The sequence below is a fragment of the Amblyomma americanum genome, chromosome 2 (assembly GCF_052857255.1).
Source record: "Amblyomma americanum isolate KBUSLIRL-KWMA chromosome 2, ASM5285725v1, whole genome shotgun sequence".
Lineage (NCBI taxonomy): Eukaryota > Metazoa > Arthropoda > Arachnida > Ixodida > Ixodidae > Amblyomma > Amblyomma americanum.
In genome coordinates this window covers 94,526,357-94,544,104 of record NC_135498.1, presented here as the reverse complement: position 1 = coordinate 94,544,104, position 17,748 = coordinate 94,526,357, and the positions used below count along the sequence as shown (strand labels likewise).

General features: G+C 47.0%; 1 protein-coding gene across 1 annotated transcript in view; it reads left to right on the top strand.

Moving 5' to 3' along the window:
- The window catches only part of l(3)80Fj (lethal (3) 80Fj), a 114,590-nt gene that overhangs the window by 21,726 nt on the left and 75,116 nt on the right, over positions 1–17,748 (top strand). Inside the window, exons 12-18 of the mRNA XM_077654937.1 lie at positions 1,023–1,120; positions 2,974–3,049; positions 3,368–3,523; positions 4,560–4,652; positions 6,755–6,827; positions 6,928–7,096; positions 11,618–11,756. Coding sequence (XP_077511063.1) covers positions 1,023–1,120; positions 2,974–3,049; positions 3,368–3,523; positions 4,560–4,652; positions 6,755–6,827; positions 6,928–7,096; positions 11,618–11,756 — 804 coding nt within the window. The remainder of the gene's footprint in view (positions 1–1,022; positions 1,121–2,973; positions 3,050–3,367; positions 3,524–4,559; positions 4,653–6,754; positions 6,828–6,927; positions 7,097–11,617; positions 11,757–17,748) is intronic.

Below are 17,748 nucleotides of genomic sequence, written 5' to 3'. Positions count from 1 at the left end.
AAAACGAAATGGCGGAGCTCAAGCTAGTGCTATAGGTGTGTATGTTAAGTATGTGAAATATATTATAGAAGGATCAACAAAAAACCGCATGCTTTTGCATTGTGATTGTTCGAAGTGGGTGGTCGGCCATCTTGTTTTCAAGTGCGTGACGTGGGAAAGCCCATTTCCAGAATTTCATGGGAAGTCCAAGACTTGTGAGCGTCCCAATGAGACCAGTCCACGTGATAAATGACGCAGAAGAAAGCGGAAAGGATGCATTTGTACTGTTTTTTTAACTTTCAGTTGTAGTTTTACCACGGTCTGATTTATGAAAGCTGGCAGTGTTTGCTCGCTGCCGGACTTTTGAAGTAAATAATCGACACTGTTGATTCGTATTTGAATTTCTGAATATTCGCACACCCTCACTTTTCATGATGGGAATAGGGTGGCCACACTCGTCCTTTTTTTTTCGCATCTCGGGCTATAAAGAGCTTATGGGCACTGGACAGAATAAAAACGAACTATAAAGTGTGAACAACATTTTTTGCATGTTTATGCTCTCTGAAGCGAGGACTAGTCGCTCAGGACCAAATTCTTCTTTATGGTCATGACTATCTTTTGTTGGTGAAACCACCGACAACTGATATTTCACTTCCACTTAGCCACAAGGCGTAACAACGTATTGGCAGCTTCAGTATTGGTTATCAATCATTGATATCTGTGGGGCCTCGAGGGATAGGGATTTTATTAGAGCGTACGACAGCGAGGCCACAATGCAGCCCATTATTAGGGTGCAGGAAATCTTGCCACAGCAGTGGTGTTGAATGTGGTAAACAAGCCAAAGCTGTCTGATTTCTGGAAATAAACATAGTTCATGCAGCACCTGATCTGGTTCATCCTGCTTTAGTGAAATTTCTCGTGAGTCCAGTGAATTTCATTTTAGTCTGGTTTTAACTCTCATGTGGTTGGAGTCTTATTTCTCCGTTTCTCTCCCCAACCTGTGCGTAATTATGGGCTGAGCTGCCGCCTCATTTTGTGTGCAGTGCACGAAGGCACCTTGCTGCTGACGCTCAAAATGATGTCGAAGTGGTGTGCACGGTTTACCCAGGAGCCACCCGCGTTCCTGCTGACTGGCTTCAAGGTAAGCATACCATTGTGCCTTAGGAACCTTCTTGTTTCTCATCCTGGTATAAATGGACTTGACAAAAGCTTGACTCCGACTTAATACAAGCTAATGTTAAATACAAGCCAATCTTTGTGGAACGTCAGAAATTGCGAAATTATTCAATTTTTCTGGCCGGTTTTTCACAGCAAAGTAACTTTTTGAAGTTCTTGGATTTTTCAGATTGTTCTATTATTCGGTTTATTTGCCAGGTCCCGCTGAGTCAGAAACATCAGTCAGTGACTATACTGCAAAATTTTTGTGCATGCGTTCGTGCCTCTAAAGGAGAAAAAAACTTGCCTTCTTATATGCATATTTTGTGCAGCATGGTTTAAAAGGACTCAGGGGATAGGTTGAAGTTGGTGTGTATCAACAGGGCACCGTGTTCTAATGACAGAGAGATCACTTTCACTGAGCCTTTATAAGGTACAAAAGGTTAGGAAATGGAATGCAGGTGTTGCCGCCACTGGCTGTTTCCACAAGCAAACAACAGTGCATAGAGACGGGTTTTTAAAGATATATCTTTGAAGATCTTTGAGGATTCACGTCCAAATGGGAATTAGAGTCACCTTTTGGCCTTAATGTCACAAGTTAGAATTGAGCTGGAAAAAGAATGTTGCATATTTAAACCCAGTTTTTTTCAGCGATAAACGGGACTTTTGCTGCCAGACAAAACGTCAGCATAGTTGGAAAGGGTCTTAGAATTTATTTTTGCAGAGTGAAAAACATTCATGGAATTGCCCTCTGCATCTCTCTAATGTACACCACCTGTCAAAGGTGTATGGCCCAAGGTGCTTGCTTGTGAGGCCTGCTGTATATTATGCCTCGTTATGCATCCTCAGCGACAGTAACCTCTGGAAAGAGGAATGGCTTTGCATCCTCAATCCTCCCAAGCATTCACGGTTTTCTGAGTTCACAGTCATCTCTGTGACTGGTGTCATATTGCCAGTATTCACCTTGCAGACACACTGTCAGCGGGTTTAGGAAAAGGTTGGCAACCTTGTGAAGGGGATTTGTTCAGTACTATTTGACAGCATAGCAACACGTTCATGCATTTCCTGCTTGTAACTTCATACAGCAGCTTTACATTACTCTGTGAAAGCGATGAAAGATGGCTGCTAGCCGCCACGGTGGCTCAGTGGTTATGGTGCTCGGCTGCTGACCCGAAAGACGCAGGTGCGATACCGGCCACGGCGGTCAAATTTCTATGGAGCCGAAATTCCAGAGGCCCGTGTGCTGTGCGATGTCAGTGCACGTTAAAGAACCCCAGGTGGTCGAAATTTCCGGAGACCTTCACTACAGCGTCCCTCATAGCCTGAGTCGCTTTGGGACATTAAACACCCATAAACCATAAACCAAAGATGGCTGCTGGATGCTGAAAAATTTTCGATTTAGCTGTAGTGGCTTTCCTCCTTGATCATGTCTTCACAAGCATGGGTAGTCTCCTCAGGCATGAACTGAGTGACTTCCATGAAATAGCAGTAGAAAGGTCTACGACTCGGAAGAAATTATTTGCCCTGTTTGCATGGACTCGCCACAGTTGCTGATAAGGGCTGTGGCACTCGGCTGCTGAGCCCTTGGTCTTGGGATCGAATTTTCGTTTTGCTGTTCACATTTTGATAGGGGCAATACACGAAAGGCACCCGTGTGCTGTGTGATGTTAGTTCATGTTAAAGGTCCCCGGGTGCTTGAGATTAATCCAGAGCACTCCACGCTGGCGTCTAATAGTGCATGTGCCACTCTGAAATGTTAAACTGCACATGCTGTACCACACCTTCTTGCATGGAACTACTATTTACTCAGTTTTGGTGCACCGTTGTGTGTCTACGCAGGAAGGCATGGAGCACAAGACTGCCACCTCTGCTGTGCGATACGGACACCTGCAGTGCATGATCTCAGCCTTCCACGGTGAGTGAGGAGCCGTGTATTCCGACTGTACTGATCCAAGCAACGCGCCCTGCTAGCGAATCAGTGACGCAAGGGAAAGCAAGTGACTTGCTATTACCTGTAGCTGACAACCAGACATTCAAAATATCCTGTCCTGCCTTGCTGCTTCTTGCAGGTTTCAGTGGTGTAAAATTATGTGACTCCGTCCTTGCCTCCTTGATGAGAACTGTGCAGTGGTGTGGTATTGTTTCTGGCTGCTGCGTTGCCAGTGGCATGTGACTGTGCTGTGCCGTGTACATTTGTCAGTCTTTTTTTCTCTGGGTTCTGTGCCACGTGCAGGCATGCCAGACTGCAATCAGGTGGAGCCCGTCCTGGGTCTAGTGCTGAAGGCCGTGGAGCGGGCACTGGCCCAGCCGTCGCAGCCGGGACCCGTCTGCGAGGGCCTGGCTGCCGCCTGCCTCCTGTTCCGCCTGCAGCCGGCTGGATCCCCCTCCGGTAAGAGCATGCACACCTCAGTCTCAGCACAAGCAGGTGTTCGTCTTGCATGGAAGAGGGCCAGTAGTCATTGGTGACAATCTAACGCCACACCGGAAAGTGGCAACATTGACGGATCAGGCTTCACTTTCACCTGGCAGCACGGAATGCACACTTCCCGCAATGTGTTTTGTTGCAGACAGAGGAGAACAGGGGGTAGGCAGGGACATGTGAAGTGTGCATGTACGTTTACAGGCATTAAATAAATGGCTTGCAGTAATACTAGTTAGTGCCCCAAATGATAAAGATCCGTAGAGGTGTGTGTCTTTCTCACGTCAAAATGGTGCCAGCATGCATGTAGCTCCACAGCGCTCATTGCATGCAACATTGTGCATCATGGGACAGCGGGTTTGCACTTCAGTAAATTTTTACTCTGTGCTTGCCTAGAGTTTTTTTTTTTTTTGCCCTCTGGTGTCACCACCCCTCTTTGACACTGACCTCATTCACCTTGGTGCTCTTGTTGCATCTTATTGAATAATAGTGTTAGCAGAGTTGGTACGTCATAAGACTACCGTGTGAAAATTGAACACTAGCAAATATAGAAGGATAAGGACAGAACAAGGACGGGCTTCAGGTGAAATTTATTGGAAAAAATGCACGTTTGATGCAGGACAGATAACTTCGCACCGAAACGGTTCGGTGATTATTGCGGTTACTATAGTCCGTCTTGCATGCTTGTCGAAATCCCTATCCCTTTGTGTTTCGTTGTTGGCAGCTTTACCAGTACTGGTGGCACTGCCATTCCCATATAATCAGCTCATGAATATGACACTGGATATTAGCTGTGCACATCTTTGTGGATTAAGATTGGTAAACTTAATTTCTGCCAAAAACTTAAAGGATGGCTGAGGTAGACAGTTGAGTTTGCTTACTGGCTAAGTTAACTTAATGTGAGTGGTCATAAATTTGAATTACCATGAATTTTTTTTGTGTTGCTGTTCTCTTTGCTTGATCAGCAATGACACCATCTGTTCTTCTTTTTTTCTTTCTGTTGCAGAAAACAAGATCAAGAGCATGGTCACACAGCTTCTAGATCCCGAGAAGCAGCCTTTCTTTGCTGAAAAATTTCTGCAGGCGGCATCAGAAGACAGTGAGAATAGCGTTTTTTATCATTTCTCGGCAAGCAGGGGCTTAGCTTATCACTTAAGGCGTACCCTACCATGGTTTCGGTAGTTCTGTGGTTCTTAACGGCCTTCCATTTTCATTATTTGGGTGGAAGCATCAGCTTATATCAGCGTAACAACCGTGTTGGTGGTTTTAAACGCATGATTGCCATGTGCAAAGTTTTCAAGAATCTTGTAGAGCCAATAGCCAAGTGTGTTTTCTTACTTGTCACAGTGGTTCAGCAGCTTGGGTATTTGGCTGCTGACCCCAAGGCAGTTTGTTGTTCAATCTTAGCTGAGGCAGCCATTTTGTAATGGTGCTGAAGTACAAAAGCGCCCTTTTGCTGTGTAATATCAACGCACGTTTAAGGAGCCCTCCTCCACTACGGCATTCCCCAAAGTCTATTTGTCGCTTTGGAACATTAAACCCACGTTACCGTAAAAACCGGACTATAGGTCGGACCGGAATATAGGTCGACCCCCTAACTAACCAATTCTAAAAATGAAAAAATTTTTTTTCACTGGAAAAAGTACCCAAAGACATCCTTACCTTGAAACACATGTGACTCAACAGGTTGCACAATGGTGGCAGTATTTATTTTCATTTAAATGTTACACCCGGCCAGTTTTGTAACAGTATCGCGTGCCCATTGGCCCACGTGTTCGTTTCTGGCACACAGAAGTACGGCGCTGTAGAGCAAAGCCCTTCCTCTTCATGAATCGCCGCGCCCAGGATGGCGAGCTCTTGAATTGCGCCCTCGTGAGTCTAGAGGCACGCGCGATCTCTACCGCATTCACGCGGATGCATTCGGCAGTCACAGGCAGCGATCTTGCACGCAGCACCACATTTCCTTCCAATTCTGGATACACTGTGGGCCACCCACGAAATGACGTTTTCTTCTGGTTGCTGCAAGTTGTAATACGCAGCTTCTGCCTTCGCCAGTACTGAATGCCCCTTTCGGATACTCCAAATTCATGCTGTGCCGTTAGGTTGCTGTGAGCTTCCGCGTACTCAATCGCGTTTTTCTTGAAGGCAACAGTGAATTGCCGTCGGCTTCTGGTCATTTTGAAACAAAACGTGAAAAAGCAGCCTCTAACCAAAATATCTTTGCAACAATGGATACGCATATTGGCGGTGTGACAACATCGCCACGCCGTGCTGCTGCTGATGGCGATGGTGATAGAGGCTGTTGACTTCAACCGCCCATTGTTGCAAGACTTCGTAGTTTTTCCGCCAATGGCCAGTATATAAAATGGGGGTCGACTTTTTGCCACGGTTTTTTGAAAAAAAGTTCGACCTACATTCCGGTTTTTACGGTATTTTTTCTAACGTGACATGAATGTTTTATTCACAACTTCACAACATAGGGTATGTATGTGCTGAAAGCAGCAGCAGGTATGTCGGGGGGGGGGGGGGGGGGGGGATCAAGAATTATTGAGCTGTATATGTGTTCATCATTCACATACAGCTTGTGCTGCTCTCTTTAGTTTGGGCTGGCTGGTCTGTTGCATTTTGTGTCACCAGTTTTGTTAAGTCAATGAAATCCTCTCTATCACTTAGGTTTTCTGGTGTTTTGTTGCCAGGTGTGCATTTTTAGCACTTTTTGTGTCAACAGTTTGTCACGTACATACTCTGCGACAGCCCTTCTTGGCAATGAATTGAAGGCTGCAGGGGTGGGGCATCAGTTTGGCTACATGATGGTGTGCCTGGTTGGCCTGGCCGTCTGGTGCATTGCTCTCTTTGTATGGTTGTTCATTGCGTTGCCTGCTGTAGCTTGAGCCATCTATGGAGCCTTCTTGTAGCAAGACGCACCATCAGTTTCATTTTAATTAAGAAAACTGGTGTTTCTTTAACCTCTAATGTTGAAAGTTGGCAGTTTTGTTTGAAGTATGCCTTAAATGAGAAATATTGACAGTCTGCTATGTTTTAAGAGAAAACTAATAACTGCAGGTGGTGACTATATATTCCACTACGTTGGAAAAGAAGCCGTCTTTCGGCTCCATATCTTCCGCTCCATTGCCAGAAAAAGTTGTCGGGGTGTAAGGTAACCATCTGGTTAATCGTCCCCTCTCCTTCTCTCCTTTCCAGCTTACCTCTTGGTGCTGCAGCTGATCACACGGATGATCCTCGACTACCCTGACTCCTGCTTTGCGAACCTCAAGTGAGAACCCATGGCCTCATTTGCACCGCTGTGTTGCTGCTACACGATAACTTCGTAAAAGGAACAAAGGTGACCCTCTGCCCCGTCTCTGTGTGCCCAGGCCCTTTGTGGTGCCGCTGCTGAAGGCCCTGAGCCACACCAGCCACCCTGTGCGCCAGTCGGCCCAGAACACGGTGCGCAAGCTGGTCTCGGTGCTCAGTGGCACCTCCCTCGCCTGCTTCCTGCTGCGCGAGTTCTCGGGCTTTGTCGACGGCCACATCAAGGAGAAGGCAAGCATGGGGCCTCCTTGTGTAATCTTTCACAAAACCTTACTTTCGGGAAGAGCTCACGCGCCTACTTGTTATAAAGTAGCACAATATTTGTTAACAAAAGAAAATGATAGGTTAGCAAGAATCCATCTGTGAAAGTTCAAATACGGTGAAAGCTCGTTTAATTCGAACCACGATAATTCGAATTTTCGGATAATTTGAACTGCACTACTTGGTCCGCCAAGCTCCATAGAGATCTGTGTATGAAAAAGCCCGTTAATTCGAAAGTGATTCAGTTCTGCTACAGATAATTCGAACTACGCGCCGCCACGTCTGGGCGGCTTGGCACACAGCATGTGACCAAAAAAAAAAAATGCACCTCCGCTTAGAGGCTGCGCACGTCCTAAACGGGGACAGAAGATGGAACCACATAAAACCGTGGATGAGTGGGTAAAGCCTAAATGGCGCCATCACCGGCGCGGCGGCCGGCGGCACCGGAGGGTACGGGTTGGCAGCCGCGGTGGCGGCTGCCTACACTCATTTCCGCACAGCCTCTGAAACTCACAACTAAATACTCGTTAATTCAAGCCCTGTTAATTTGGAAATACGGATAAGTACTGTCGGCGCGGTCCCAGCCGACGCTCATGAAAGGCTATGACTTCGGACGGGTCCTACAAATTACGTGCGAAAAACTTTTTTTTTTTCTTTGAGAGGGACGTTCATCCTTCCACCCATCAGTCACCAACAGAAGCACGTGGTCAGTCGCGATCATGACGCGGGCTTTTAGCATCACCCGGCGGTCAGCCACTGGCTGGAAGCGGCCAACGCCGAAGCGGCCTCTCGCTTCACCACGAACTCGTCGTTGCCACTACACTGTTCCTCATGTTCACGGCAAACAAAAGTCGTACGAAGCTTTTGCTTTGTCTGAAGATGCCCGCAGCACAAAATTTTAGCGATGAAACGTGCCATATTTTTAGAATGCTTCTGGATTTTCGGTTGACGTCAGGAAGCGTGGGAGGTTCAAGCAGGTTAACTATTTTGGTTCAGAAAGGGGTAACAAAGAATAATTCGTCCTCTTTGTCGTTATAGAGTAAATAATAGCTCAATTGTAAATGCACAGCTGTTCTTTTCAGCATTTTACTAAGCATATGGAATCACGGCATTTCTAAATCCTGGCGGCAGCGGACTGGCGGCAGCCGCCCGTTTTCCGCCGCGCCGCTCAAAATCTGCAGCGCAAGTTCGCTCCATGTGGGTCACTCTTAAGGTGAACGTACTGAAAATGAGGCTTGCACAACCGGACAAGCGCTGGCACTCTGCAAAGTTCGCTTCCCTCCCCCTCCCCTTGCTAGAGCTAAGGTCAAAAGGTAAACACACCGTGATGTTATCAATGTTATCACTGGGCAGCATCTTGGCGCACTGCCAAGAAATGCTTTGTGGACCGCGGCGGTGTGAAACGGAGGAAAGCGTTAACGACTGACGCTTTTTTTTTTTTTTCAAATTCTTAGGCAAAAATTGTGGGTGGGTGGTGGGTTCATTACGCGAGTAAATTTGGTACATATACCATAATGCAAATGGTCCTTGTCAGTTTTTTCGAGGCCATTCGATAATTCGAACATCGAATAATTCAAGCTTTTTTCCTGGTCCCGTGAAGTTCGAATTAACGAGCGTTTACTGTAGTATATTTTTTCGTATTAATATCTCTTCCTACTATAGTAGAACCTCGATTATACAACTTTCAGGGGACTGAGTGAAACCGTCATATAATCGAAAATCTCTCACAAGTGACACATTCGCGTAATAAATGCGTCTGCTACTCTGGCTTTCACAAATTAGATAAGTTCTTTTCTCCATATGTTATAAAAATGGCTGTTTTTGTTCTGCGAGAATTAGTTAAGTTACCGCCTGCAGCAAGGCTTTTCAGCATCGAAGAAGCGGCTTTAGACTAGGCGTGCAAGTGCTCCACACTCTGCGCGTTAAGTAGACGTCACACGCTCCTCGAAAACAATGATTTGGACGACGCACCAGAAATATGGCTGTTCCGAAACTTCAAAGACGTTTTGTGGTACGCAGAATGGCCATGTCAGCAACATGTCTCTCTGTCCAGACTTCCCCTAGAACTGCTGTCACTCTGCAGCAGCATTGCCTCTATGTACTATGAATTTGCACCATAAAGGAAAAAAAATGGCTGGTGGTTTAGCATTGCTGAGTATGAAATATTGTGCAAAAGCACAGTTTTTTACGGGTGGACACTGCTGCCACATACGTGAAAGCGCGTTCGAAGTGTCCACTGACCCAGGGAGCCAGTTTTGCGCGTCATTGCTAGTTTACGGCTTCATCAGTGAAGCACACAGAAAAATGGGCCAGATGAGCCGTTTTGCACCGGTCGCACCAAGTCGTCGACAGAACTGTCATTACAGGCTGTCGCGCGCTCGATCGCATCGTTGCACTCATGTCTTCGTCTTGATTCCGATCTGGAACCAACTTGGTTGACTTGCTGCATACAACAGCAACACGCAGCCTGAGCATACAAAATGGGAGGTGAAACATTCAGTGCTCGTTTTTCCATCTAGCCTTTCTCTCCGTCATCTGTTTTTCTCTTTTGTGCTGTTGTAATTATGAGATTCATTGCACTCTTGGCTGCGCTTGCCACACTGCTTCCTTGTATTAGGACTGTAATTGCCCTTTGACGGTAAAGTGGTGTCTCTCAAGAAAGCGCATACAGTGAATTCTTGTTGATACGATTCCGCTAAATGCGTTTTCGGCATAATATGTTTGTTTTTTTTTTTTTTGTTCCCGGCCGGTGCCCTATAGAGGTAATGCATTTCTGTACGGCTAATAAGATCATATTTCCACGTGGGTTTGGATAATACGATCACAGAAACGTGTGTAAATCTTGCACGGTTTCGATTTAATCTTGCACGGTTTCGATTTTCGTGCCAGGAGGCAGCAATAGTGTCCTAGTGGGATCCAGCAGTAGCTGCAGTAGTCGTAACTCTCCTAGCGCTCGTGACCGATTTTCGATGTTGGACATGACCTTTGCTAGATGCGTGTAAGGACCACATCGCTTCAATGATGATGATGACATCAGAGCCAGTCCTTTGCAGCGGGTGGGCAAAGCTACTGAAATTATCGCATCGAGCGAAACCCCAGGCACGGTCGGACTGAAGAGGCGGCGACGCGCGCTTTGTATGCTCGAGGCTCGGTCTGGCTCCATAAAATTCTCTGTAAAGTTCCGTAAAATTCTTCTATTTCTCGACAATTGTGCCGCGCACCCTGTTGATACTTCATGGCTCTAGAACGTGAAAGTAATCTTCCTACCGCCCCTAGATGCAGGAATCATAAGAAATGTCAAATTTCACTTCAGGAGCTTGTTGGTCAGACGCTTTTTGGCCGAGATTGACCGGAAAGATGCCAGCTTGAAGGTGAATCTTCTTGATGCCATCCATTTTCTGGCGATGTCATGGGATCGCGTCCAAAACCATCGCCAACTGCTTCAAGAAGTGTGGCTTCTTTGTGCGTCTGGTGATACGGTGGAAAACGAAGATGACGGCGCAGAGATTAACATCCCGGACTGGGGTGACTCAACGTCGACGTGTCTCCTGAAGAGTCTGTATCTGCGGACGACCAACTGGCGACATGCGAATTACGCACTGTCCAAGACATCATAGCATATGTTACCGCTGAAGAGGAGAGCGATGACAATGACAACCAAGATGCCGTAGATTGCAGTGGCGATCGTCGGCCATTAAATACTGACGATGCACTCGAAGCTTAGTACACGCAGCGTGGCTTTGTCGCAACTGCGGAGCTCGGTAGTGAAACTGCTTCTACATGTTCCAAAAAAGCTTGCTGCGGGACATCGAAAAACAAAAAGTGCAGCGCAAAGTGATGGATTATTTTAAAGTGCTTTAATAAAAGTAAGTTCTGTGCCAAGTATGTATTATTCGCGATCTTTTGGAGCCCGTTTTGGGTAATACGATTTTCAGATAATACGTTTTTATTTTCAGTGCCCGTGAGAATTGTATCAACGAGATTCTACTGTAAATACGTCACCAGCCACAGTTGTACGAATCCGCACGTTATGGGACCACGTATACTTCACTTTTGTGCAATTTTTTAGCTTGTAATAAAAGCTTTATTTGTGGTAAAAATGACGTATTTGCTATCACATGATTCTAGCTCACCAGTCTAGCCTGACTGAATATTCTCCTTATTGTCCATTTAAGATATTAACAAAAAACATGGCATTGAGACAGCACGCAGAAAGGTCGAGGACAGGGCATACGCTATTTCTCCTTCCCTTTAAGGTTCAATCAAATATCTTACCTACTTGACCACAGCTTTTTCATAAGTCAGTCCTTTCGTATCTTATTGGGCAACTTGCACAGTTTGAAGGCACATCACCCTTTCCATAGGCATGTACAGTACAGGAGGTGCTGAGAACGTGCAGTGCAGACCACACTCTTGTTGTCGTATTATGCTTGCTTCAAGAATAGTGCGTGACAGCCTTCCACCCATGCTCTCTTGTCCACTGTGCCGTAGGCAGAAGAGTCTGGTCCAGCTGAGGCCAAGGTCCTGGCTGAGGCACTGGTCGCCATCTGCTCGGGCTCCAACCTGGACGCCAAGGACACAGAGGAGCTCGCCCTGGAGTCTTTGCTGCCAGCACACCACCCGATATTTGGTGAGCACCCGACCTTGGCCTCCTTTCCACTCTGACGAGGTCAATGGTGTCACATTCGAAAGTCAGTGCGGGTCATAACACAGTGGTACTGCACATACTTGATTTGGCGGTCAACTTGAGAGCTGTCAGTTTCATTAGTGCCCAAGGGAGAAGTGAATTAGGTGAGCAGGGACTTATTGCGAGTGGCTTACCACTTAGGCGTTGCCCTGTAATGCCCAGGCATTGAAAACATCGTATAAAAGTTATAAACTTGCAGGATTTTGTCTCTAATGGTTGCATCATTGCAGTAACATAGGAACTGGGAGATTTATTTGAAAAACATGATTACTTTGCAGTTAATGCTAGCCGATTTTGGTTATTTCTGGTCGTCTAAACACGGTGAAGCTGTGCACAAGTATGAAGGCATGTGCAGTGAATGAAGAGCAAATTCAAGGCTGCTTCATCACATGACTGTGCAGTATTATGACCGCTGAAATGTTTTGGACGTTTTGCCATTGGGCATAGCTTCTGCATGAATTTCTCTCTCTCACCAGGCCTCCTGCACCTCTTACAGGTGACAGTTTTACCTCACTATGATATATATGTTAGGAAAGGCTGTTTCTGAAAGTGCGTTAGTAATTCATGTAGTTCGACCTTGGAGTTAACATTTTCAACCCCCCGTGGTCCAATACTGTTGCCCACTTTGTGGCTGTTCCGGTCCAAAAGTACAGCTGGAGACGAAATTTTTGGACTCAGTGGGACCCGTAAAATGGTCTGAATAACCAAACAGGCCGAAAAATCTGTGAACTTCAAAAATGTAGCTTTTCTGCAAAAACTGACTTTAAAAATCAATTTTTCCTGCTCCCCATGTTCTGCTTTGAAGTGATAATATTAGACTGTATCTGAGCCACAGTCACACTTTTCGTCATGTGCGCACCATCTCACGTCACAATTCCATATACAGTCAAAACTCGATTTAACGAAACCCGATTTAATGAAAATCTCGATTTAACGAAGGTATCCTAATTCCCCCTCAGATGCCCATAGGGTTCAATGCTTTGACTAACCCGAAATAACGAAACCGATTCCGTGATCTGTCCCGATTTAAGGGGGGATGCTAGGCTCAAGAGTCAACTTTTGAACTACTGCATCAATTTTTATCAAATCTTCAGCGACTGTTTATAATCTGCTCATTAGAATATATTCAAAGTTTCAATGCGCTAGCTCAAACAGACAAAAAGTTATAGCTCTCATATTCAGCAATCATGTGTCTCAGCTTAGGAAAACTATCATTTCAAAAATAATGGAGATATATCAACTGTTTGTAATTAGATGTCTTCTAGATGGTTCATAGTGCAAGATAAGACCGCTCGCATGCTTTTTATGCAATTTCTGTAAAAATGTCATCAATCTAAAAACAAAGTTCAATTTTTTTGTTGTCATTACATGTCAGACATCTCAAAATATTTTCTGTTAGAAACTATTTAGCACCCTAAAAAGTATCTTATCTTGTTCCTGAGAAAATTTCAGTCTATAAACCACCTTGAAAGCATCTTTTGGCAATGTAGTTTAGAAATGATTGTTTTCCTAACGGTTTTGTTTCCCCAAAAAGTGCAAACTCAGAAAAATGAGTTCAAAGATTTGAGAACATGCTATTTTATTTTGTGGTAAAAAAAAATTAATCAAAGTGCCCTGCTCCATAGGTCGGGCCCTCATCTTCAACGCGACGCTGTTCTGTGGCAATTGCTTCAAGCCTTCTTTTCTTTTTCTCAACTTTAGAGCTGTCCATCGCCCTTGCCTTCGCTCGGGCAATGCTTTGATGGGTTGCTTGTTGGACGTGCTTCATCGTCTGGACTCCATGTTCTAGTTCCAGCTTGTCAAATACTCTCTCGATGCCACGTGCACCCTCATTAAATTCTAGTACAGCCAAGGCTGCTGCAGTCTCCACGGTTCTCAGGGATGCGAATTGGGTCTTCGGGCACTTCTTCCACACTAGCGCATTGAAAGACTCGTTTGCATTCTGTGTCTGCATTCTTGAGCATCGTGCAAGGAGCTCTGGCTTACTAAGCCGGTTGTAGAGAGGCACAAGCTCTTTGGCAACGTCTCTGCTGAAAGGTGGACGATGGGGTCTTGGCACTGATGGCTTACCAGCTTCAACTAGGGCTTTGTGCCGATTGTAGTGGCACCATGAGTCCTCACCATGTGGACAAGCGTCATGTCGTGGGACTTCGTCCGTCGAGTAGGAATGAAAAAGTGTCGCAAATACTCCTCGTTGCATTTTTGTCACATTTGGAGCATTTTCTTTCAGGGCAGATGCATAGTAAGCAGTGAGTTTTTTTACCACGCTTTGCGTCAGCTTCCCCTTGCCTCCTAGACCTTTCATCGTTTTCTTTAGTTTTTCAATTCCAGCATAAACACGTTTTGCGACATGATTTATGCAGTCTTCCTTCACAATCTCTTTATCATACAGCTGCAGGCTGGAGACATGCAGGAATGATTTGCTGTCGCCATCACAGAGCACTGTGGTGTATTGCATGTTGTGAAGCTCCTTAGAGCGACTGAATATTATGCCTGCAGCTTCAACTTCCATGGCATTCGACGATCCACTGAAGTTCTTCTGGCAGACCTCACTGTGTGCTTTTTTCCAATCTTGATGTCCATCTTCACCTTCTTTGGGACCATAGTTGCAGCCATGGCAATAGTTGCATTGCACAGCAAAATCCAGCACCAACCCAGTTTCCAGCTCGATAGCAATGCCGAGCCCAAAGTGTGAGGTGTGGCCGCGTTTATGCCAAGTTCCGTCATAACTTACACACACGTCCAAAAGTTGAGTGGAGCCAGCAACGGAGTTGATTGCCCTCACAGCGGCTCCGGCTTCGCGCATGACATCAGACGCAGCTTCCATAGCGGCTCTGTGCACCTTCTCCGCTACTGTTTGGTATGTATTGTGGTGCATGGGCATTGGCGCGTCCATACCCGCAAAAAAAGTTTGCCATGGTTTTGTAGTTCATGCCGCAGTTACGGCTTGCAACCACGAGGCGCAATGAAAGCTCAGGCTGCCGACTGGACTTCACAGGTGGAGCATGCGCGGCCTTCTTGACTTCACCACACCATCTACACATCACGACAAACTCCAGATTCACACCCGCACCGATTTCTTCCAAGTCCAACGACTGTCCGTGACAATGCGGGCACAGAAGCGATGTTACCACCGCCTTGATGGCTGTAACTTTTACAAAACGGTAGCCGCTGGGCTCCGGCGTTTCCTCGCTTTCGTCGGCAGGACCCTGGCAAAGTAGCGCGACCTTCCTTTCAAATGTCGTCAATTGGCACTCACCACCATCAGCAGAACCAGTAGACATTTCCATAGGTGACGAACCACCATCGGAGCTTGTAGGGTTCGCATCAGCCGCCGGCAGCAGGCTTGGGCTTGGCGAACGCACAGGCAGACGCTCACTTGCTGGCGGTCGCCCAGTGCTGTTTAGGCCTCTCGCTTTCGTCGTGCGTTTTCGCTTCCCGAAGCTTTTCCGTGTCGAAGCCTTCGTTGCGGGCATCTTCGGGTCACACCACCGGCCACCCGATGATCGAAGCGTCGAGCGCAACCAAAGCAGGAACGACTCCAAATGGCGCGAAAACAGCGTTGGGTGGTCACGTGGTACATTTCCGCCAATCCGAGTTCCTGTTTCGGTTTGCCACCCACTGCTTCGGTTCGAGCTCCTGTTTCGGTTTCTGCGGCCAGTAATATGCCTTTCTTTTTTAGTTCTTCGATAGTTGCCTTGCATAGTCTCGATGGAAAGTATTCCGTCACTAAACAGCGCGAAAAACAAACTTTCTATCACAGGCATTCACTTCACGTTCGGTTTTTTGCCCGCACCGCGGCCGCGTCTTGAAAAGAGCGTTCACAGACGCCTTCGACGGCAAATGCGCCCCACTGCGTCGTGAAAAAAATTCATTTTCTTCTTTTCTACTTCTCCGATAACAACCAAACTTGGTGAGAATATTCTTCATTAAACCAGCAATCCAAAACAACTCAAGCTTTAAAACACATTTTTTTTCCGAAAATCGGTATTTTAGCCCCGCATCCCCCCTTAACGAACGTTTTTTCGAGAAATAAAGGTGAAAAAGTGTTAATTTTTGGTCTATTTTGTAGACAGCACCCCAAAATTTATTGATTGCGAGTCAGCGGTAACAGCGCGGATCATCTTCATCCCGTCGCTTTTTTCAAACTGCGCGGCGCAAAACGAGTTTTAATTTTGAGTCGAGCTCACGAGATGGCGCCAGCAGTAAAAAAGTTTCGTGCCACATTTCATAGATGGCGCTGTTGCAGTTCGCGTGTTTTTTTTTGTGTGTGTGTGTTTGTGTGTTGTGCTCTGTGTTCGCTCTTGTGCGGATTTCCCCGTGCCTTTGAACGCACGTCTTTGTCAAGCTCAGCTTGTTAGGCCTCCATCAGTCTAGCCTTGCTATCGTGAACGCGGACGTGGTGTGTGCGAGCAAGCGCGCCGCTAACCCTCCTGACTAGCAGATGGAGCCTTGCAAGAAACGAAAAAGGCTTACCCTGGACGAGAAAGCGGACATAATTCGTGCTGTGACAAGTGGACAGAAGAAATGTGACGTGGCTGCATCACATGGCATTCCAGCGAGTACTCTCTCCACAATATTGAAAGGGAAAGATGACATCCTCCGCGCCACTTCGTCGGGGAATCTCTCACGCAAAAAAACGCTGAAGACCACTCCTCAAAGCAAAATGGAAGAGGCCCTCTTCGCCTGGTTTATGGATTTGCGGGCGAAGAATAGTATTCCTGTGAGTGGAGACCTGCTCCAACAAAAAGCTCGCTCTTTCGCGTGCTTGCTGGGCGACAACGAGTTCAAGGCAAGTCCCAGCTGGCTGTCGCGCTTCAAAGAACGACACGGCATCGTCGGGAAAGTGCTTAGCGGTGAAGCGAGCAGCGTAAGCATGGCTGTAGTCGGCGACTGGCAGTTTGAAAACGTGCCCGACATTCTGGGAAAGTATGCCCCCAGCGACGTCTACAACGCCGACGAGAGCGGTCTATTCTACCAAATGCTGCCTAAAAAAACACTCGCCCTGAAGGGGCAGGCGTGCCACGGCGGCAAACACAGCAAACAAAGGCTGACTCTTTTGCTGTGCGTCAACATGGACGGCACCGACAAACGAGACCCGCTTGTCATCGGAAAGAGTGCGAGGCCGCGCTGTTTTAAAGGCACCAAAAAGCTTCCTGTGAAGTACGTTGCCAATTCAAAGGCGTGGATGTCGCGTGCCATTTTCGCTACATGGCTGAAGGTATTTGACAGCGACATGTGTCGCCAGAAAAGGAAAGTGTGCCTGTTGCTGGATAACTGCACGGCCCACTACGTTGCAGAGGTCGAGCTGACCAGCGTGGAGCTCCGCTACTTCCCCCCAAACGCAACGTCCGTGGTTCAGCCCTTGGTTCAAGGGATAATTAATAGCGTGAAGTGCGCATACAAGCGTCGAGTCGTCGACAGAGTTCTCCTCAACCTGGAGCTGAAGCGTGAGACGAAAATAGATATTTTTATGGCGGTTGAGATGGTGGCGGCGGCTTGGAGAGCATTGAGGCCGTCGATAATTGTCAACTGCTTCAGGACTGCCGGTTTCGGTACACTAGGCCCTGAAACTGCCGAAGCTGGTCCGGACTGCGCGAGCGCCGTGCACGAGGATGAAGATGCCTGGGAACACCTTCGCTCAGTGGATGAAGTGCCCACAGGCATAATTTTCTCAGACTACGTGAACGCCGATGCAAACGCAGTCACAACGGAAGTTTTGACTGATGCCGATATGTTGCGGCTTGTAGGAAGCGTGGAGGGAGTGACGGCTGAAGACGCTGCCGACGACCCTGCAGGTGCCGAAGCTCCCGTGCCGACACCAGGTCAGGTGATGGATGCTCTCGATCTGCTGCGACATTTTGCCGGCGCACACGAGGAGACGGAAGACGCGCTGGACGCACTTCAGACCTACGAGAAATCGGTGCGGCCGTTG